We start from the raw sequence: 23368 nt of genomic DNA, 5'->3' as shown, positions 1-23368 counted from the left end.
AGGGTCACCAGAGGACTTGCTTTGTTTTTTTCCACACCATAAAGCAGCTCAGCTTCGGAGACGAAAACTGAGAGCGAGGACCTGAGAGACTTTTCGTGTTTCAGATGTGTAGCTCTTCAATTTTTTATTGTTTGCTCTCCCAGTGTGAGCCCTACACACATTTTGCTTAAACTACATATAGGTGAATCCAGCTGCTTGTGAGATTACAATAAAATGTGATTGGAATGTTTTGTCTATGTCCCATAGTATAGGAAAGAACAATGAAACAAGACTAAAATACTGAGATCTAGAAACATTACTTATGTGATGCGTGTTATAAAATACCTCTAGGTAAAGAAATTAAAGATAATTTCTGTTATGCCTGTACATGTCTAAACCTCGAGCAGGTTGTCCAATGAACAGAGATATGTTTCAAATGAAGTCAAGCAGCGTGCAACAGTTCACTTGAATTCAATCAGCCGTTGAGTGATGAAATTCTTGTAGTCATATAGTGCCCCCGCCTGGAAAGTAACTTGTATTGCATTAAAAACCGCGAAGCAAAACAGCATTAAAAACCAAACATTCTCCACTATCGGCAGCATTTCCAGGGTCTTTTTCAGGGATGTGGGGATGAACTTTTTACGCGTTGGGCGAATGGATATTTTCCCCCTTTTTCTACCTTAAATGGAGAGGGGAACGTAAAGTCTACAATCTAACACGTTTCCAGTTTTTTTTTTCCTTTTGTGTGATTCATCGGTTAGAAATGCGGAATGGACCTGAACGTTCATTCCGTTCTATGGGTAGCAGATGAAACGCCACCTAAAAGAGTACTTGGATACCATACCCGTCAACCAGGGCCCGATTTCTGCTAGGCAACACTGCCAACCACAGCACCACGCCACCCAACTACAGTCTATACGATCCCTTGCAAAAGTATTCAACCCCTTTCAACGATGTCCTGTTTAGTTAAGAATGGTGGTGATGGGACTACTGTATGTTATAGCTCTGCTTCTCGTCAGCAGGGAATGAAAAGCTTGTCAAGAGCGAGGGGTAAACGGATGGAGCAAAGTACAAATACATCTTAAAGGCAAACCTGCTTCAGGTCTGCTGAAAACCTAAAACTGGTAAAGGTCAAAATTTACCTTTGAACAGTACAACCACCCAAAGCCAGCTGGAGTGGTGGCTTCAGTCCTTGAAAAGCCAGATCAAGGTTCTGACATTAATTCAGTCCAACGTGAAATTAGACAGCCTTTGTCCAACTTAATGAAATGTGCACCATCCCACTGTACACAAAGACAGAGTTCCTGTTCATAAAGACAAGCAGATGTAATTGCTGCCAAATGTTCTTCCATCATGTACCGACTCGTTTACGTGAATATTGATGAAACCAGCATATTTTAGTTATTTATCTTGCTTTGCAACTTTTTTCTTTCGTGACGGAGCTCAGTATGACAGTTCAAGGTTAATATATATATATAGCTGTATTTATGTCATCTGTAATTCAATAGGACATCACTGAAGGGGATGAATATTTTCGCAAGGCATACTATAATACTCTCTAGGTATTATTTGTTGGTGTCGAACTCGGCGTCTTCGGGCTTTATGCATATACTGTAAAATGTATTTTACATTTTGCTTTCATTTTTTATTACAATGTAGTCCAAGTGAAACGTACGTCACTTAATGTCGGCACACTGACATCACGGTAAGTGTTACGTGTTACAGGTTCAGTCTATTGACCAGTCCATTCTGAGACGATGAAACCCGTTTTTTTTAATCTTGTCTTCTATAAACATCGTTTCTGAACCTTTTACCTTTGAAACGCAGTACGTCACATTTCAGCGCGCAATCGGTTCATGGAGGTGTACACTTCTGCCATCTACTGGTGAGAAATAAGTTTGTCAATAGCAGCGGACTGTAGTAACAGCAACGCAAGAACCATTATCACAAGCAAGCTTCGATACACAAAACATAAACCACGTATCCCTTATGGATAATGGTATAATCTGTCCAGTATTATTTTTTAACCCGGTACCCTGTCTTCTTTCAAGAAAGGGGATGATGTCCTCGGGTCAATAAATCACTAAATTAACTACTACCTACCAAATAGACGGGCCGAATTGTCTTCTCTTTTGTAACTCATAGTATGTTTCGCATGTAAAACTCTACTGTTGAATCATTCCAAGAAGAATGTGAGCACAACGGCGACGTTAAGAAATCGCCAACACTGCACGACTGATTGTTGTCATCATCACAGTAGCCTGCGGAATTAAGGTCAAGGGAGATAACGCCTGCAAAAAGTGTAGCTCTACTACAACCTCACTTTAAATTAAATAGGCACATCAGCGTGGTGGTTATCGCTGTCGCCGGTAGCGGTAGATTCTTGCTTTGAGTACTATCTGGGCAGCGGTTGCATGTAGTGTGTAGGGTTTTCTGAGGGGTGCTCTGTTTTTCTCCCATATTCAAAATACCTGATGTCCCTAACTTGCTCCCAATCTGAGTTAAATGTATGCGCCACGCAATGATGTAGCGCTTTGTGCGAGATGTAATCCTGCCTTGAACCCCGATTCTGACAAATCAGCCGAACTCTTAAGAATAAACATCGTTCTTGTTACTGTACTTCAGACATTTTTACAGTGATTTTTAGAAGAAGTGAAATCTCATTGAACAAACAACACTCAACGAGAAAATTCGATTCTTTAACCAGGACTGTCCTGAGGTGCATCTACCATCGTTTGTCTTCACCCTTACAGGTACTGTAATTATTTCTGCTGGTTTTTTTTTAGCAGCAAAATCAAAACAGGTTAATTGAGTGTAAAACAATACCAGTTCAAAAAACATGGAGAGCGGAAAACGCAAAGCACAATGAGCGTAACACGGTAAGCGAAACAAAAGCAGGCAGCAATTCCAGAAAAGTCTGAAATGAATGTAGTCACTAGACTTGCAGTCTGAATGGGCGAGAGTCTTGAGGAGGCAAGGAAGATAGAATATTGGCTGTGATGGATCAAAGGGTTCGCCAATTCGCTACGATTCCTGGATCGTGTAACTTTTTACATGAACAAGATTAGCTGGGTGTCTCTAATTGCAATCTCGGGCGTTGTATACAACTCAGTATCTCCGGGAAATCTGTCACCCCCCCCCCCCCCCTTTCAAAATGCGCAAGTGCGGCAGAAATCTTCCTTTCTTCCACGCACATGTGCGCACGGTCTGTCTGCACAGGCGGCACCGTATCGGCTGTTGCGAAGGCGATTTTTTTTCAGGTTTAAATACGTATAAAATGATTTATAAGTCACCTTAATGCTAATTATCCAACAGTCAAAATTATAGAAGAAAACCGAAATAAACTCGAAAAGAAAAACAATTCTTTTCGATAAATTACTCAATACATGTGCATGTCTGTAGATTCCCCTAAACCGTGTTATCTGCATACCGTGGGATCCCCTTGAGCTCTTGAGGTTGAAATGATTTTGTCCTACAACAGCCAATCTGACACAGCACGGAAGACGGTGCTTGTGGACGGCCAGACAAATTACACGCTCTGGTGGGTGGAAAACGATTTCCCACGCACATAGGACGTTTGAAAGAGGGATACAGCTTCCCAGGGGCTGAGAATTGGGTAGGACACATATTATCCCCTCCTGTAATTACAGCCCCATCCGCCAATAACTCCATGTCAGCCTCATACCTTTGTCTTATTTTTATTCAAATCGAAGCTGGAACAAATATGCACCGCTGTTGTAACACGGTTCATTTCTGTCTTTTTTTTAAATTGATTTATGTGTGTTTAAGGTATTTTCACACGTTATAATTGCCTTTACACTAGATGATTACTCCCCTCATATCAGCATCTTGGCCTGAATTAATGTTCATTAACTGAATAATTTATGTATTATATGCGCGGTTGTTCATTAAAGTTGTGTCAAAGTGTAAGCAGTAAGAGGAGAGAGACGCTACAGCGATAAGTATTTGTCAGCTCCTGAAACTAAGGGAAGTATTTCAAAAATTTGTTCTCGTTATTCGACAGAGCTCGAGTTTCGGCACCATGTAGACTGTAAGTTTGACTGAATGTCTATATTTCAAGTTTTGAGCTGAGAACAGCACGAGTCGACTGCAGCAACAAGCACCTGGATAAACTACAGAACCCTAATACCGTACTTCGGTGAGTTTTTATCCACATATCCAGATTCAACCCATTTCAAATGCAACTAATTCTAGATTATTTGAAGACCCAAGTTTCATTCAAACCCACTCGTTTCATTTCCAGCGCTCAATACGAGAAACGTTTTTCCATGTACTCATAGATGAGTGAACAGCACTAAATTTCGATGTGTGCTGTGAAATACCAAATAAAGTAAAGGAACTGTGGTCGTACTAATAATCACCGAGAATTGCTAGAAACAATAAATAAACGTTATCTGACATTCGCAGGAAACATTAAGAAATGATTACGCACTCGCCTGTGAACCATAACTACACTCAACGAGGCAACAAAACATGTAAAGAAATCGAACTGTAATCAGTTTTTAAAAGACGAACGAAAGGTCGAAGTCAAGATTGGTCCACAGCGTAAAACATGTATTTATAAAAAATCACTGAGACGGTGGAACGCGGTAGAAAGATATACTGTAACTGCGTGTTGCAGCGTACAGATGCTTGGTCTGAGACGAGCATATTTTACCTCAACCGCAGCATTTCCTGAAAGACGACTTGGCACAGTGACAACTTTACAAATACTGGAAAAACTCCCAACCCAGAAATACAGTCGTCACACATACAAATCAGGTCAGCAGAGTGGGCTCTCCGTTTCCACAGCTACTGTACAGCCAGTGCTGATTAATCTATTGTTCCCGATTAAATACCAACCCGTTTAAAAAAAAGGCATCGTCCGTGGGCACACCAGGGAGGATATAAAGGGTGTCCTGCCCCTGTAACATCAGGGAAAAAATATTGCATGTGCGCTTGTCGTGCCTACATACAGACGTCTAGAAAAAACATACACATTTCGTAAAAGCTTCGTGGGTAACAAGAGGGAGACTCGAGCCAAAAGCGGGAAAAAAACACTCAGAACCATCGCGTGAACGCTCAAATACAAAATCGCTTATTGAGAAACTTACAAGTAAGAAACGCTCATATGGTCGATAACGTGATTATATGTATAACGAATGACATTTGGTACTGCCTTTAGAGTTACAAATCATGCACGTGAAATTGCCCGCCGTCAATGAAAAAATTGGACAACTTTATTTGTTAAATGTGCTTTCACAGTATGAATTACTTTTGTACAGTACCAGAAATAGTGTCGGGTTATTTCATTCGTGGAAAACACCCACAGGACCCAAACAATTTGGAAAAAAAAGACACTGAGGTCTGTGTTGAACGCACTTTTCATATTTCATTGTGTGTAGCCCTTATATTTTATTTAACCCCCTTTGATAGATATTAGAATATTCCAATTCGATGTCTTTCCTCACTAACGCCTTAACACGTCTAACTGCTCGTTATTCACCGCAGTTAACTACGATCATTTGCAGTCTTCGTTTGATGATTTGAAATTACTCCGCCTGTGATCACTTCGGTGTTAGTTACAACTGGAAATGTTTTGGTGCACACAGAAAGACTGGCCCATTCAGTGCTCATCAGCGTAGTAATTTAGTGTAGTCCGGAGGACTATGAAGAGATCATCCTCAGTAGTACGCTTCTTTGTAGGCGACCTCGTGTTTTGTCTTTGTGGACTTTCGATATTCCTGTAGTTTCTTTTATCCCCTTGTATCGTGTAGCAGTCAGGCTCATCAATAGTGGTGAATTTTACGGCCGGGGCAATGCTGTGCATATAACTGTCTCAAATTACTTGATAAAATAGACGATTACTTAGATGCAATAAATAACGAAACGTATCGCTGGTTGTGTTCCTGTTCATTGTTCTGGTTTCCGATTAAATTAAACTGAGCGCAAGTTTAAATTTGATATAAAACGCAATTGCGTCGGATTTGTGTGGTGTGACTGATCCAAGGGTGTTTTCGAATAATTACATGGATGTATGTACATCTGGCAGAACAAGACCATTGGTCGGCGCATTAACCAGCTGTCCGTGTGCAAACAACAACGCAGCTCGATTTTCTGATAACGAATGCTAACTTGCTTGATTGCCAAGGGCACTTTTTACTGCTGAAATATACCTGTTCAGCAGAAACCGCTCCGTATCAACAGCAACCTCCATAGTGTAACCTTTTACATAGAGACGTTTAACATTTGGTGATTAATGATCACAAACCAGTTGAGTTTGATTTCTTGTGTTCACGGTTTTTTTGGGCGGCTGATAAAGTAAAATTACTGCTCTGAACTGCGAAACAAATAGTTATACCGCCTTAGTATTTCTCGCATTTTAAGTGCCGCTAACGCAATTGCCGAGAAAAGGGACACTAGCTGGTCTTGGGCGCTATTCTAGCCCAGGAACCACATAAACAATTACAGCGCCAAAAAGCAGGCAACCCCCTGCCGTCCACACTACAGAAGCCCCCCCTTCAGCGAGGGAGGGGTAAATGACGTCACTAGAAAAGCCAATATCTCTGACGTCACCGAAGGACGCGGAAAGGCCGAGGAGGACTCCACGCGACAGTCAATGTGAACAGACAAGATGGCGACGGTGAGAGTGTCAGCGGAGTGAGTGCTGTGTGATAGGTACGTTAGCATTGTTTATTGTTCTTGATTCGGAACACATGGTTAAAGCGATGGAAAAAATCCCGTTCTCCTTCTTCGTAAGCCTGGGAAGCCGAGTTGAGGCTCTCAACAGAGTGACAGAGCTTTTTGACACGATATTGGAATTTGTAGGTAGTTAAATAAGAAGCTCTAGCCCCAGCGAGCAGACATGCCGTGTAGCGAAGTGTCCACTATACACGCAGCCTCAGGCGCGCAGAGATTGAGATCGGTCATGTTTGCTGACAGGTTGTGTTGTAACCACCGGATCCCCCCTCTTTTCCAATTGTGTTTAGATCTGTAAGAATAGATTGGGAAAATTACGGCAGCGAATCGCTGTTCGCTGTGGTGTCTCCCCCCTCCACCAGCTTTCATCTACTGCGTATCATCTCACTACTAGATGCTAGTTGCACGCACTGTTTTTGAAAACCGTGGGAATTCATAGCGTGGACGATACATTTGCTCCCCGAGAACCCAGGTCACAGGGGGACCACGCTTGGGTCGTGAAATCTGATTTCACTTAGCGTGAAAGAAAGTGTTTATCGCCGTCGTGACATACTCGTAGCGAAACGTCGTGCCTTCACTTTGTTGGCGTCCTGTTTTCATTGTTGCAAGGTGATCTGAAACAAAATGCGACCGGTGAGCAGCTTTAAAAACCGGGGTCTATAAATAAAATCGCCCTGCAGCTCACATCAGCGGTCGCTCCGCGATAGTGTGCAGTCTTTTCTCTGCAATGGTTTGTGGAGTGCTCAAAGCTGGGTGGGTAGTGTGGCATCGCATTTTTATTGCAGTGTGCAGGGGCTGTTCTGATTTATGTTCTGTAGCTTCATTGTGCCAACTTTGTCCGCAGTCAACGCAGCGGCCAAAGTTCTCCACCTATTCAAGTACTATTTTAAAACGAGGAAGAGAAAATAATTCGCCTGAAAGAAAAGATAAAAATGTTGAGTTTTTTTTTTAGGTGCGCTGCTTTTTCTTAACCCATAATGCAACTTCTCGGCCGGAGTATAAGAAACAGGTACCAGATGCTCCGAAATAACTTAAGTGCCTAAAAGTGCCGAAACAGTTTTAAAATAAAACAAAGAAAATCTGGAGGTTTACAGTGAAGTCTGGAAAGACTAATGATGTCAGATTTGATCTTTAAATGCAAACAGCAGGTTTGGATGTCTGAATAATAAAGAATACTTGAGGTCTTGTTTATATATTATCAAAGAAACTTATCCCAGACCCTGCCTTCCACATTTGACCTATCATTATGAGGTCTTCCACAGCCAAGACAATGGAACCTCATTCCTGTTCTTAGCTACCTAATCTTGATTCTTTTTTTGGACCCTTCCAGGACACTTTTAATGAAAAATTCGCTTTTTTCAATTCTTAATTTAGCTATCTGCTGTTTAGGTCAAAAAACGTAGTAAGCCTATGCCCCTGAATCTGTCAGGTTCCCTATGGCCTTTAGAAGTAAGGTTTTCATTAATCCTTTGAAACCAAATCTAGGTCTTCTGAAATGTAGTCTAAAAGACTGACTTGTTCATTAGCTCTCCACTATGTTTCTTTGATAGATATGGGCAGCTGGGTACCTGATTCATGTTCTTCAATACACTTCTTAGTAATGTTCATTTTATTACAGTCTATGGCTTTGTAGTCATAGGGCAATATGATGCTTAATGATAAAATATTTAGTAAAAACAAAATCTACAAAAATGTGTTTTTGTAAAGATGCACAAAAATTAAACCAGTAACCTCAGCAGCATCATTTTGTTTGATATCTACCTAAAAGGGATTTATCCTTTTTGGATCCACTTTTAGCCGTTGGAAAGTCATTTTCCCTTTCTGGAATGTAACTGGGGAAAAAAGTGCTTAGCAGGTTATCATCAAACAAAGGCCTGGAATTGTCTCTTGCTGGTTGCTCATTCTACAGCAAGTCTTTAGGATGAAATCCCCGTTTCTCCTTTTGTTAGCTAAACTGAGGTCTCCAGTGCAGATGACTGAATAGTTAGTGGCTGAGGTTTTGATTCTTTACTACAAAGGAAATAGCATGACTAAGACTCAGACATTTGCAATAATTATCCTTGTGTGAGCGAAGAGGTGACCAGACTGTTGAATTTACCATTCAAGCGAACGCAAAGAGAAACTTTAGGGAGAGAAACAGCCATGTGGAAACACCACCTTTTTCATGTAAAAACTGTGTAAATCGAACAAGTATGGTATCTCGCAATAACTTTCTGATGAGAAGAAAAGTGAATCTAAACTTTCAAAATACTGTTTAAAATAAGATTTTTATGGTAGGCTAAAGTATAAAAATTATGCTTCATTTAACTTTCAAGAGGTTGGAGTGGGGAACTGTGTCAGCACTTGTAGGCTGCCAAGGACCAGGTAGAAGTTCATTCCATGCAAAAAGGTAAAAAAAAGAAACCCAAAAATTCAGCTGTGAAGCCCTTTTTAGGTGATTAGAGGTACATTTACGTTTAATCATTTTGTCTTTATGTAGTGCCTTGATGAAGATGCATTTTTTTGTAGGTAATGTCTTACTTTTTCTTCTGTTATTCTAGGTGACTTTATAATGTCTGGGGAAAAAAAATAAAGCTGTGTGAAACATTTGATTAGTCAAACGAGTCTGGGCTCCAGAAGTTATTCCCTGCCTTGAAACTCTAGAGTGTTTTAAAGCAAACATGTCAGCATGAATCTTGCACACCTTAGATTTAGCATCATTCCAAATCAAGGCTTTCATTCTTCAGACTGAAAGAAGTCTTCTAGTATAAGTTTGTGAAAGAGTAAGATCGAAATGTGGGCTGGTTTTTGCTCCAATATTTTTATAGATACAGGAAAGGGACCTTCAGAGCATCTCACAACAGGCAAATGCATGTTGGTCAGGTTTGATAGGGGTTGTGGGAGTGGGGAGCAAGCTGCCCAACCATGTGTTGGAAGCTGACACTCTGGTTGCTTTACAGAAACAGCCGGATGAGGTCCTTGGATCAGTTAACTACTCGACCCCCTGGACAGACTAGATGGGCCAAACGGCCGCCTCTCACTTGTCAGCTTTCTGATGTTCTTGTGTTTGGTCTGTTGTGGTTTAAACCCCGCCTGTCTTTCCCAGGTTAAGATGCTGTGGGGTGGGCATGTTTGGCAGCTCACCTTCTTAGCAAGGGGGATCTGACGCCGCGGAAGATGGACAAGTGTAAGCATGTTGGCCGGCTTCGGCTGGCTCAGGACCACTCCATCCTCAACCCGCAGAAATGGCACTGCGTGGACTGTAACACCACCGAGTCGGTGTGGGCCTGCCTCAGCTGCTCCCACGTAGCCTGCGGCCGCTACATCGAGGAGCACGCGCTCAAGCACTTCCAGGAGCAGAGGCACCCGGTGGCGATGGAGGTCAACGAGCTCTACGTGTTCTGCTACCTGTGCGACGACTACGTGCTGAACGACAACGCCATGGGAGACCTGAAACTGCTGCGCAGCACGCTGAGCGCCATCAAGAGCCAGAACTACGAGGTCACCACCCGCAGCGGCCGCACCTTGCGCTCCATGGCGACCAACGACGACATCTCGGCCGGTAGCGTGCAGGAGCTGCTGCGGGACGAGGACCGCATGTTCACGGCTCTCTGGCACCGGCGGCGGTCGCTGATCGGCCGGGTGTTCCGCGGCTGGTTCGAGTTGACGGCCGGGGGGCAGCGGCGTGCCGCGGAGGAGAGGCTGAGGGAGGAGGCGGAGGCCCGGAGGAGGGAGCTGAGGGAAAGGAGGCAGGAGCTGAAGCGGCGGCAGAAGGCGGAGCTGGAAAGTGCCCCTCCCAGGAAGAGCAGCCGCCTTCGGAAGCAGAGCCGGCAGAGCGGCCCTCCCCCGGCGTCCCGCAAGACCGTTCGCCGGATTTTCGGCAGGGCCTCGGGGGCGCAGCGGGCCGGGGGGCGAAGGCGAGCTGCCCCCGCGCCTCACAGGAAAGTGGGCAAGATGGACACGGGGAAAACGAAACCCACCTCGACTACTGCCTCTACCTCGTCTGATGCAGGTATGAAGAAGCCTGGGGATTCCCCTGTCAAACGGAGACCCACAGTCACCCCCGGCGTGACCGGACTGCGCAATCTGGGCAACACTTGCTACATGAACTCCATACTCCAGGTGCTTAGTCACTTGCATATCTTTCGGGAGTGTTTCCTGCAGCTTGACCTTAACCAGGACCTGGACTTCCTTGCCAGCGCTGCCAATGGGAACTCTCGACCGGCCCTGTGCAAGCTCGTAATGCGCAACGGTAAGGGGGGGGAGTCCCCGTCTCCCACCTCCAAGAGGAGTTTGTTAGCGGGCCTAAGTGGAGGCGCTTCTAGGACTAGGAACATGGAGCTGATCCAGCCCAAGGAGCCCAGCTCCAAACACATCTCCCTGTGCCACGAGCTGCACACCTTGTTCCAGGTGATGTGGTCAGGAAAGTGGGCGCTGGTGTCTCCGTTTGCCATGTTGCACTCTGTATGGCATCTCATCCCTGCCTTCAGGGGTTATGCCCAGCAGGACGCGCAGGAGTTCCTCTGTGAGCTTCTGGACAAGGTGCAGCAGGAGCTGGAGACCACGGGCAGCCTGCAGCCTGCCCACGTGCCGGCTTCACAGAGGAAGCTCATCAAAAAGGTCATGAATGTTGTCAACACTATCTTTCACGGGCAGCTCCTGAGCCAGGTTGGTGGGCCCTCATTTTCTTGTTTTGTTATCTGATTTTCTTTTTTCGCCTTTGTCTTTGCTGGTCTTAACTGGGTGGAAATTGTCCTGGTGTTTTTGCTTACTTGTCCACATGAGGTTAGCTCAGAGCCAGGTCACTAAAATGTATAGCTTCTTATGTGTTATGCTGATTTAATTCTCTTAAGTAAAGTGATAATAATTTAGGGAAATAACGAGGAGCAGGTGAGATCTCTGTTCAGGGTTCTGTGTGTTTGTCTTCACCAGGTTGTGCTAAATAGCAAGAGAAAATAAAGTCGATGTTCATGAAATATGGTTTAAAAAGGTGCAGTTTTAGCTGTTCTTGGCAAGTCTTTTGACTTGTCATGGAATGTAAAGGTTATTTCTGATGGGATTTGTTTTTACTGTCATGCTTTTTATAATGTACGTAAAGGTAAAATCTTTCAAAGATTCTTTTGTTAATAAAAGCCTGGGTTTGTATCTCTGATGAATGCTGCAAGTTCCCTCTTACCTGCTAAACACTTTGGGACACTAAACATTCTGCATGAAAAGTAATGTACACATTATTACTATTTGAATTATTGTTGAGTGGTACTAGTGTGATGTGTGAATTACTTTTCAGTATTCCATTTTGGTTTAGTGATAGTTTATTAAATGTTTCATCGTGGTGATTTTGATCTTTGACAACGTATTATAATGTAAAAAAACATGTCCGTTTTCCTCTCAACCCGTTAGTTCTGTTTTTTATGACATTTTGTGTTCGCTTTTCTCACTGTCTGTCTTTGACGTTGTTGGGTTTGCAGTACGTTTCCGATAGAGTTCAGCCTTTGAAACATATCTGGAGAAAATTCACCAGTCTTGGAGTTATACTTCACAAGTGTAAAGTAATAAGCAGGTGTTGAACAAAAGTTTTGATTGGCACCCGTTCGTTGGTGAAGTTAGGAAGTCTTGTGCATCTTCGTACAGGATGTGATGTAAATTCCTTCGCAGTATTTCCTGTCAGAGATCAGTGATGGAAAACCTCTATTAATCAGCATCTAAAGTTCGTTAAGCACAATTACTGCTGTGAGAATGTAGACCAAACATTTTCTACTGGTAATGAACATTTCAGCATCAGATGCAGTCTGTAGTGTTGTGGCAGGAATATCATGTGCTGTGGTGTTAAACTGAGAAGGAATAGCCCTAATAAGATGAAGCTCTTGTGTTTGGAGGTACTGTGTTTTACTGGTAGTGTTATCTGCATGGATATAGTGAATTGAATTTCTGCAGAATTGGTGACAGTTTGTTAAAATAATTTTCTTTTTGAAATCCCTAAACAGTGACATTCAGGTTAGAAAGGGATCTAACTCTTATATTAAGTGCCCCTGAGAATGAGTGGATCTTGGAAAAACTTATTAGTAGATAAGAGAGGGATTGGGAGGCCATATATCACGTGAGTGTTGATTTGAATGTTCTGGGTTTAAAACAAGTGATCACGGATGCCTTCCACTCTTTTTAATTTAGTTTAAGGATGGGGGAAAAACGTTCCTTATAAGATCTGACTGGCTTCATATAGCTCGATCAGCCCTTGCAGCGGCACTTGTCCTGCAGTGTGATTTCCTGCTGGGAGGGGGGTATCTATGTTGCTCACCTCTCCTCCAGGCATAGCCAGTTTGCGAGCGCCAGAGCCGTATCTAGTGAGGGGCCTGTTCCCAGCAGGACCTCAGCGTTCAGCCCTTATCTTGGGGGGCCGGGACAGAGCAGGGCTGCGGGCTCTGCAGGTCTCGGTATCTGGAGAAGACATGGGGGGCAGAGACACCAAGCGCCGAGCACGGCGAAACATTTTCACTGGCAGAACGCCGAGTCACTGGCATTCGCTGCGCTCTTTCCCATCCAGTTTACATCTGATCGTTTTTCCCTGAGTTGTGAAAATGTGACTTTGGGTGTGCCTGCCTTCCTCCACTTCCCCCTCCCTCCAGCTTTTTAATTAAAACTAGAAATTCCAGTGTAAAATCAAGAGTGTTTCCGGCTACACAAAACGCTTTTGCCTTCATTTACTGAACCATGTACTTCAAACATTTTAAGTACTTCAAGCTGTCGGCATGAAACCTGCCTTAAATCTTGAAGTAAACTCTTTTACATGCCATAAATGACGTTTTTTTTTTTAACACAAGAAGTAGGGCAAAGATTATGATCTGGTTTCATTTCAATTGAGAGCATTGTTTTGTAGTGTGCGTGGTTACCACTTTCTTACAGTTGGTGTCTGGTGTTGGTAAGAGTGATGTAATGGAAACTGTGGAATCTCAGTGTCTGTTTTTTTTAAACGGGCATGTGGAAAGGTTTGGTAAATATGGCACCACTATAAAGGAGAAGCGAGGGCTTATTTCTGTCCTGACTTTTCAGGGCAAGCATGTAACCAAAATCCTAGTTCTTCTTCACTTGTGAATTAAGTGGGTCAGAATTGTTGGAACTGTGTGGCTTTGTGCGCCTGATGTCAGCAATACACTTGCCAAAAGAAGGAAGAGAGTAAAAAAGGACATTAAGATTTTTTTATGATTTACCCGCTTAAACATTATAGGCGCTTATGTTTTTGCTTCATTGCTAGGTTTTCTAGTTGTATATGAAGTGCATTAAGATGTAACATCAGTGATTCAAAGTGCCTAATGTCATCCAAGAGTTCTGTGGGATATTTCTGTTATGCTTCAGCTTTGCAATTAGTGTGACTGTTAGCTGCATGGGTTGTATTGCATTTAAAACCATCTTTTGCACAGTTCACACATTTTGCAGTCGTATTCACACATTGTTTTCCAAATAAGAATTGTACAAGAGAGCAAGGAAGAATGTGGCTCAGCGTGTATCACTTAGGCTTAAGCAGGAAAGGTGTGAAGGATGTCTGTGGCAAGACTCAAATACTTTCAGGGTTAGTGTTTTTTAATTACTTGATTAAAAAAAAAATCATTTTTTTAAACGCAGCTCAACCTTCAGATATTTCAGATGTCCGGGTCCTAAGATGTTCCAAGTGGTTGTGAATAGCTGTGTACCATGTCAGGTTGCTCAGTCTGACCGGCATTGTGGGGTGCCCTCAAGGTTTTACGTTGTGTTTCAGTTGCAGTGGTGCCAATTATTGGGTATTAACAAATTGTGATTTAAGAGTGCTATGTTTGCAAATAGATCAAATGCTTTTAATATGTGTTTTCTGTGGGGAAGAATGTAATCAAATGAGAGATGGATGGATGCTCGGCCGTTTTGCCTTCCAGCATGTAGGGACAGAAACATCCTGTTGCTGTTTCCGTAACATTAGTTTTTTACGGGACAGGGTTGTTAGCCTTGTGCCCAACCTCCAACATGGAGGACCTGGGACCCAACATGGGACACAAACCCACTACCCTGAGATTGAGTCTCATGCTCTTCCAACAGAGCTAGCCGGGGCCCAACCAAATGAGGGGAGAGAATTTTAATTAATTTAAGTTACTATTACTATTATATTGATGAACTTGATTTTACACAGCTACCAGTGCTTCATGGGTATTTCAGATATATTAATAAAGTCGCTACTAGCCTAATAACAGTGTTTTTACTGTTATCCGAGCTGAAGCGGTTTACTTAAAACGCAAAAAGAGAGAGCAGTGAGTTCAGAGAGATATGAGAGAACTTTGTGTTCTAGTGTTATGTTAATGATCCCTCATTATAGTATTTCAGGCATTCGATAAATCGGTGCTAAATCCCCAGGGAAAGTGTAAATAATTTGTTTGGCTACTGCACCTGACTTGGTTCTCGGTTCGAGAGAACAGTTAGATGCATGACATTTTTTATTAGTATTGTACCACTTCCTTGGACATTTGAAGTACCCAATTGTAATATGACTAAGAGCTTACATATCAGTAACAGGCAGATCACCCGGATACAGTGTATTATACCAAGAACTACACAGCTCCAGGAGCACAGTCCTACCTAGAAGACAAATGTCTCACCAAGGACACTTTAAAGACCAGAGAGAATGGAAGTGAATGTATGCAGGCTCAAAGTATTAGGAACTGCTTTTAATCAACTGTACTCCTAAATTCACAAAAATATGACAATGGAAAATGCTTTCATTGCTGCAACCTACAATCGGAGACTTATTAACTTTTGTGGTGTTTTGGAAAAACTATAAAAACCACAGTGAATCTTGGTTGAACTACATAACAGATGTGCTGTAGGAACAAAAGGAGTTGTTCTTGAAGCTTGTGGTTATCTGTATTTGCATTGCAAGGGTTTTTTTTTTGGCTCCCATCTTTAATTTGGCTTGTATGTTTTTGAACTGTCTTTAAAGGTGAATATCAAGAGGAAGAAAGCAGCTGTCAGTGAATCTGAACAAACATTACAAGCCTTAGCTCATTTTTGTTGCTGTTTTATTTCATGTGATGCGTGATTATTTTTTATTTTAACATCTGCAGGTTTGTGTTTCTGCAGTACTTAAAAAATCTAAGAGCTGTTGGAATATCTAGACATAAGTTAATCTTGATCATTCTTTTCAGTGGTACATTGTATTGCTCTTGGCGCGTGGTAGGAACTCTGAAGGGTATCTTTCTTCTGTGCAGCAATGCTCTGTTAGGACTCTTGCTCTGCATTTCTGATCATGAACTATTGATATGTGTTTTTTATGTATGACTGCTGCCAAGCAATACTAAATATTTATTCAGATATTACACAGAATTCAGAATGTCCTTGTTCGACACAATGGGCATCAGAGCCTTCTCGTGCAAAACACCTCATCTGTGAAACGTAGCTGCCCAAAACAGTCTTTTCATAATGCACTAAAGCTATTCATCTGGTTTTGTTTCAAAATCAGTTTGCTGTGTTTTTACTTCTTTCTTTGTTTCTATTGTGTATCATGTGCTGTTGTTCAATTACATGAAGAAGGCTCAAAAAAGTATATCATGTATTTTGAGATGCATTGTAGTAAAGCAATACTTCAACGTAGAAATGGAGAGTGCAGTGTAGATATCGGACAGATGTTTGCAGTGTAATAGACAGCAGTATTCTGATTTCCTTGTTCAATTTAGATGATTGTTTTCTAGTTAACACACTGCTGGTTGAGGCAAGACAAGCTGCTTTTTGTGCAGCGGTATCACTGCTGAGAGTTTTACATAATCAGTCCCTGAATCCTAGTTTGCAGGTGACGTTGATTACTGATCCCAGAGCTCAGTCCTGCAGTTTTACATTTTAGCCTGAAGGTTTTATGGTTGTGTTTTTTTTTAATCTGCAGCTGTGTGAGATATCTAGTTTTAAAAAATGGACATGTAGTAATGTAAAATTTAAAATCATAATCATCCTAAACTGAGGATGATGGAATAATTTTCACTAAATTAGGTGGTCATTCAAAGCAGGAAAACAACCACTGCATACAAGGAGACCTCGTATTAGTCTCTGACTGTCTGTCTGCTTTGACAGGTGACGTGTCTTGCCTGTGACAATAAATCCAATACCATTGAGCCCTTCTGGGACTTGTCACTGGAGTTTCCAGAGAGATACCATTGTAATGGAAAAGAGACGTCTGCGCAGTATCCTTGCTTGCTGACAGAAATGTTGGCCAAGTTCACAGAGACCGAAGCCTTGGAAGGAAATATCTATGCCTGCGATCAGTGCAACAGTGAGTATGTACACACCACAGGCTTGGCCACCTGGGCCCAGCCTTCTCCGATACATTCGTCGCACTGAAAAGAAGGGGCTCAGAGGTTTTCCCAGCACCGTTCTCTCATTTTGTGGGGAAAAACCCTAAGGGTTAAAGCTAAATTGTAAATTTAATTGAATTGGCATTTTCCATCTTATTGTTTATTTTCCTGTTGTGGTATTTGGTATATTATGGCCAGCAGCCATATCACTCTGCAACTCACAACTGGCAACCCACTGAAGCTAAGCAGGTGTGAGCCTGGTCAGTACCTGGATGGGAGACCTCCTGGGAAAAACTAAGGTTGCTGCTGGAAGAGGTGTTAGTGGGGCCAGCAGGGGGCACTCACCCTGCGGTCCATGTGGGTCCTAATGTCCCAGTATAGTGACGGGGACACTATACTGTAAACAGGCGCCGTCCTTCGGATGAGATGTAAAACCAAGGTCCTGACTCTCTGTGGTCATTAAAAATCCCAGGGTGTTTCTCGAAAAGAGTAGGGGTGTAACCCTGGCGTCCTGGCCATATTTCACATTGGCCCTTACCAATCATGGCCTCCTACTAATCCCCATCTATGAATTGGCTTCATTACTCTGCTCTCCTCCCCACTGATAGCTGATGTGTGGTGAGCTTTCTGGTGCACTGTGGCTGCTGTCGCATCATCCAGGTGGATGCTGCACATTGGTGGTGGTGGAGGGGAGTCCCCATTACCTGTAAAGCACTTTGAGTGGAGTGTCCAGAAAAGTGATATATATGTGTAAGCAATTATTATTATCTGTTACATGAATGCATGCATTCCCAGCGAGAAACAAACTGGGAATTATTTATCAATTAGAAATTTGGCCTTTTCATTTGCCTGTATAGAAGTTGTCACGTTTTCCTCATTCCTCCAGAAACTGGATGTTTTTTCAGGTTGCATACTTCCCAAAGGTGAGGCCTTGATCTATAGCTGGCCTATCCAATTTGAAAATTAAGTACTGAAGCAAAAAAACCAAACTAACGTGGTATTTTCCTAATACTGAGAATATTTTTAATCTGGCGTTTTTTTTTTAATCTGACAGACATTTCCAAAATGACACTTTGGTTTCATTGATAGTTTCGATGCATTTAAAAAAGACAAAATGAATAATCTCTCCCCCTGGTTTTAAGGCAAGCGGAGACGATTCTCCTCGAAGCCGGTCATCCTCACTGAAGCTCAGAAGCAGCTCATGGTTCACAAACTGCCTCAGGTCTTGAGACTGCACCTCAAGCGCTTCAGGTGAGAGTGTGGCGTAGTTATTTCTGGGGATGGGGGGGTTGCTCATGTAAAGAGTTAGGAGAATGCATTTTTTTTCTTCCTCAGCTCTGCAGTCTGTATCCTAGTATGTTTCAGAAAACATTTTTCAAAGTTACTCAGATATTGCGAATTGGCAGTTCATGGGGATTGACGAAAGCTGCTTGCTAATAAAAATACATTCCGATTTCAAGCTGCTTTACTCCTGCTTCGACGTTGCTAAGAATAAACTGGATTTTTACTTTCGCTTCCCAATAAAGGGAAAATATGCTGAGAAGATTTATGTAGTGAAAAAATTTCTTAGCTTTTTTCCATCAGTGATTATAATATTATAAATCTGAAACAAGTCTTTTGAGTTCAGCGGGGATATCGGCTGCATATGTTCTGTCCCTTTCAGGTGGTCAGGCCGCAATCACAGAGAGAAGATTGGGGTTCATGTCAGCTTTGATCAGATATTAAACATGGAGCCTTATTGCTGTAGAGACTCTACAGGGAATCTCAAGCCGGACTGCTTCATATATGAATTATCAGCTGTGGTAATGCATCATGGAAAGGGATTTGGCTCAGGTCATTACACTGCCTATTGCTACAACACAGAAGGAGGTAAGTTTTCCATCTCTTCAGCTCTTACTATGCCCACACTGATCAAAAATACAATCGATTTATGATTAACTCAAAACGTTTTGACTTTGAGCACTTAAGTACATTGCAGAATTTTCATTGATTGTACTTTATATTGCCGTGAGTGCTGCAATGCTTTTGCTTGCTAGTTCCCAGACTTTGGTAGGAACTGTTTATGTCTGTTTAGACGTAACCTCTCTTAGTCTGGGTCTTGTCTTTAGGCATCCTGAGAGGGTGTGTGAAAATAAACCTTCTGTCCTGTTTGAAATGCACATATGTTTCAGGAACTGTAAGAAAATAAACACTTATTAAACTTTTCCTGCACTGGACCAGGCTTAGACCAGCGTTTACAGAATATCCGAAATATCTGGGGTTTTTGTTTAGATGAGGGTTTGAAAATGAAATGCTGTGTGTGTTGGAGGATAGCGTTATTCTTTATCTTTCAATGGGGCAGAAGGATTCTATAGCCCTGATTTTAACCTCAAAGTGATGTTTTCTCAGCAGATGAAAGGGGCAGTATTTCATATTTCTATTACAAAATAGCTGAGTATTTCTAAAAATTATAGTACTTGTGGTAATGTGTTCCAGTGCACATTTTCATATCAATTCCCATTCTAATAATTCAACAAAGCTTTTTTTTGTAAATTAAATTTGATTTAATTTGTAATTGTTTAATAAATTTATTCCAGAATATTGTTTTGTGTGATGTTCAATTGTTTTTTTTACAATTTTCACTCTTTGAGATTGAAACTGTTGAATACTTACCCTTTTACCATTATTTTTGTTAGATGAGTTAGCAAACATTTTTTAATTTGAAGCAGCTGGTGAAATTAGCTATTGTGTCTGTTTAATAGAATTAAGAATAGTTGTCAGGTCTTTTCAGAAACATTGTTTAAAAATGACATAGATGGTAATAAAAACTAGTATTTATAGTTACAATATCAAATGAAGACATTATTTAACAAAAAAGTAAAATGTGTATCGTCAAACAAATCTCAGCAACTGTTCTAATTTATTTAAAAGATGTCAATGAATAAATGTTTTCTTTTATTTCTTCCCTAATTCTATTGGTACAACTTCCTTGTCTTGATCATGTTTATGCAGAGCTAGTATAAGGTTGCCCTGCACTTACACACCTCCTTAATTAAATAACGAGTGTCATACCTACCAATTAATTCATTCCTCCTGGGTGATGCTCCCTGTCCCTGGAAAGGAAAGAGAAATTTTTAGTGTTTGATGGCTGGAAACTTGACAGAGCTCAGGTATTTCTTTAGTTGAAACCTGAGGTGTGGCTTCACTTAAAAAGGGAGACTCTTGTGCATCAGAATATTTTGGTTTCCTAAGAGCCAGCTGAGAGGGGGCCACGTGGTGGTGAAGCAAGGCTGTTGCTCTGCAGCCCAGGTGCTGACGCCTCCAGTCAGGGCAGTTTTGCCGGCTGCCCGCGGGGGGCGCTCTCTGGCAGGTGTGCGGCTTCTGGAGCTGGGTGGTCTCAGATCATCACGCGTCTCCTCTTTTCACCACACAGCAGCTGCGAGGTGGTGATGAACAAATTGGCGGCTTCTAATTAGGAGGATGTAAAATGTGAAAAAAGCAAAGATTCAAATCGGAGAAAAACAAATCTGGCTGGCGAAGTTGTTAATAGCTTGCAAATTAAAACAGCTGAACCCTACTGGCAAGTCCTGTTTTAAATGCACAGCAACTCAAGTGACAATTACAATCATCTCCAGGGATTTGTGGACTGTCTACAATTCTTTATTAATATAGGACATCGGAAGAGAGAACGTTTTTCATTTGCATATTTGGTCATGTCGCTGCAGAAACATCTTTTGGCTGTCCTCTTCTACGTGAGCTGTCGTACTAATGGCTACAATTTGGATTTAATCTAGGGGCAGTTTTAAGGTGGGACCCCAACATGCTTGTGCGGTTGTCAACATTTAAGATGAGCGGGTCAGCACTACCAAAATAGCATCTAAATGAGTTCAGATGCGACTTTAAAGTCTAAAACTTGTATTTGACATATACATTTAATTTAAACCACTTTTAACAACTTGTGTTACATACAAACCAGAGGACACCTGTGGAAACTACGTGGAAGGAAAAGAGGCACCTCTTTATAAGATAAGACCTTATCTTACAAAGAGGTGCTTCATTTGCTTGGTTTTAAAGATATGATCGCTTTATTGGCCATATACAATTTCTTGTATTAGGAATTTCTTATCGCATAGCCCAACTTGCTCTCGATGAGACACACAGACAGGGAAAGACGCTTGGGGTATGCGAAAAGACAAATGCCTAATACAAGAAATTGTATATGGCCAATAAAGTGATCTTCTCTTTTAAACTAGGAAATTAAAATGTCAAAATCCAATTTTTGAGGGTGGATTTTATTGCTTACAGAGATTATAGGAAACGTTCACAGAAGCAGGGCTACTCTGAAAAGGTGTGATTAGCACGGAAATCCCAATCTCGTTGTAAAAAGTGTTGCTTTCTCTCCTCAGGGTTCTGGGTGCATTGCAATGACTCCAAGTTAAACATCTGCACTGTGGATGAAGTTTGCAAGGCACAGGCCTACATCCTGTTTTATACCCAGCGGTTTTCTCAGGACAAAGGAAAATCCCTTTAGAAGATGCCCCCCAAGGCCAGTCTCCAACACCAGCACCACACTGCAACAGATCTGCATCCAAAACATCAGCACACCCAAAGACCTTTGTCTTGGGGATATTTTATGGACTTTTTTTGTATTTTTTTTCATAAATACTGGATACATGTTTTAAACAGCTCCTCTTGTGAATTTGTGTACATGATGTTTATAATGCTTTGTATCAAATTTGTAAACTTTTTAAAAAATAATAGTGTACAGTAATTGATTTTTGAAAGCAATTAGAAAAACACTGAGATGCATGTGGCAAATGTTAAAGACCTTGGAAATCTAACAGTCAAATCTCTGTGTGGTTTGGGCAGTTTCAAATTCTTTCTTGCTTTAAGTATTGTTCAAAGCATTCATTTCATGAATTTTACAATGCATTCAAAACATATCAAAATACTTGCCTTATAGCTAAACAATCTAATTTACTGTGAACTTGTAAATTGCAGAAAGTGCAGAAAGTCTGGAATATAGGTTATGTTTCAAGCCCCTAACATTACTTATTATTTTGTTACAAATGTGTATTGGGATTCATCACTTCCTTTTTGCATAAAAAAAGTTTTACTATGGAGATATACTATGTTGCACTGCAGATGGACAGTATTCTGCCAAGGGAATATAGCCCTGCAGTGCACTTAAAACAGTAATTAATGTAAGAATGTTGATTCCTTGTTTTTAAACCAAAGTATTTGGTATTTTAGACTGTTTTATAAAATGTCTGGGAGGGTTTACTGATGCGAATGTCTGAGCTTGTTTAAGATGGCAGCTTTGTTTCTGCCAGTAATGTCCATAGTATTGTTTCATTGTGAATAGTTTCCCTTGTTCTTTTAGCCAGTTTTTTTTATAATTGCACAGTGCAAACGTGCATTTGATCTTGGATACGTTTCAGTAAGATCAAATTGACTTGCAAAGTGTTAGTGGCATTTCAGCATGCTAACAGGACCATACACAAGATGAAATAAAATGTCATTGTAATCCACATTTTTTCTGTCTTCACCCTTTCCCAATTTTCTGATTACAATAATTATTTTTAATATTAAGAATGAGGATGACTAGTTTTTGAAAGTTCATTAAAAGTTCCATAAACATTTGCACTTTAATACCAGAAGATAGCACCCTCCATCCTCTTTAATAACATCTATTGCTACCAAACTGATGTTGGATAGCAGTAGCTATGAAGAGTGCCCTTCATGAACAGCTTTTTTTGTCTTCTGAGTTGTCGGAGAAATGAATTAGTCCACCATTGTCATAATCTTTAATAAAGGCCAACTTTTCTCTTCAGTCTTAAGCATTATACGGTACATTACTTTTGTCTTTGGTTTTCATTGCAGACTACATTGTGAAAGCATTTAGAATTCGTCATAACACCACACTTTCATTAAAGCATGGATGTGTTGGCTTTAGTTGCGGTAAATTCCACAGGGCCTGGACAATTCCAAAAAGTTCCAACTTTCTTGCTTGTGTTGATTAAAAATGCATGTCTCCCAAGTATTACCTACAGAAAAAGCTTTCATTTCAGGAGGGTTGGACTTTCATACTGATTTAGCTTGGCAATTTCAGAAAAATGAATGTGGGTATGATGTATAAAACGTTGTTTAATTTTAATTTTCTCTTGTTTCATGCTGGAAGGTGTGAAGCACATTTGAAGGATGTAGCTCCGTTTCGCCATTGATTTCCAGTCTGGTTCTTTTACACATCAGCAGTTAACTAGGAACAGTCAAGCACAGCATTGTAATATTAGATTTTTCCAAATGTTTGTAAAAATTAAAGTGTTTAGTATGTTTTCTGATGTAAATTTATGGAAGTAATACTATGCAAATTGTTACCTCAATCTTTAGAGAAATTTACCTCAATAAATGAGAATATTTTTACATTTTTTTAA

The 23368-nt window shown here is 41.3% G+C and overlaps 1 protein-coding gene and 1 long non-coding RNA gene across 5 annotated transcripts in view; one reads left to right on the top strand and one right to left on the bottom strand.

Moving 5' to 3' along the window:
* The window catches only part of LOC107078013 (uncharacterized), a 9877-nt gene extending 5051 nt beyond the window's left edge, over positions 1-4826 (bottom strand). For 2 of the 3 annotated variants that reach the window (XR_001478987.2, XR_001478986.2), the window contains exon 1: positions 1794-1860. This is a non-coding gene — a long non-coding RNA (uncharacterized lncRNA). Of the gene's footprint in view, positions 1-1793; positions 1861-4657 lie in introns of those variants that run through there. The other variant, XR_001478988.2, reaches the window with a different exon arrangement.
* usp44 (ubiquitin specific peptidase 44) lies at positions 2336-23368 on the top strand. 2 transcript variants are annotated; one of them, XM_015352339.2, is made up of 6 exons: positions 2336-2732; positions 9764-11325; positions 16735-16933; positions 18098-18206; positions 18619-18824; positions 21341-23368. In XM_015352339.2, the coding sequence occupies exons 2-6, from the start codon at positions 9835-9837 to the stop codon at positions 21463-21465; spliced, it is 2130 nt and encodes a 709-aa protein (XP_015207825.2). In that variant the 5' UTR covers positions 2336-2732; positions 9764-9834; the 3' UTR covers positions 21466-23368. The 2 variants fall into 2 exon arrangements, with proteins under 2 accessions (XP_015207825.2, XP_015207824.2); XM_015352338.2 differs by lacking the exon at positions 2336-2732 and adding an exon at positions 6273-6657.

Source organism: Lepisosteus oculatus, chromosome 7 (assembly GCF_040954835.1).
Source record: "Lepisosteus oculatus isolate fLepOcu1 chromosome 7, fLepOcu1.hap2, whole genome shotgun sequence".
NCBI lineage: Eukaryota > Metazoa > Chordata > Actinopteri > Semionotiformes > Lepisosteidae > Lepisosteus > Lepisosteus oculatus.
The sequence above is the reverse complement of the archived record's forward strand: the minus strand, read 5'-3'. Positions and strand labels throughout refer to the sequence as shown.

What these genes read in the sequence shown, in the direction of transcription:
- usp44 (XM_015352339.2), top strand. Translation starts at nt 9,835, where the DNA reads ATGGACAAGTGTAAGCATGTTGGCCGGCTTCGGCTGGCTCAGGACCAC. An exon ending in TGCCTGCGATCAGTGCAACA is followed by an intron (nt 16,934 to 18,097) that starts GTGAGTATGTAC and finishes CCTGGTTTTAAG; the next exon opens with GCAAGCGGAGACGATTCTCC. An exon ending in CTGCACCTCAAGCGCTTCAG is followed by an intron (nt 18,207 to 18,618) that starts GTGAGAGTGTGG and finishes TGTCCCTTTCAG; the next exon opens with GTGGTCAGGCCGCAATCACA.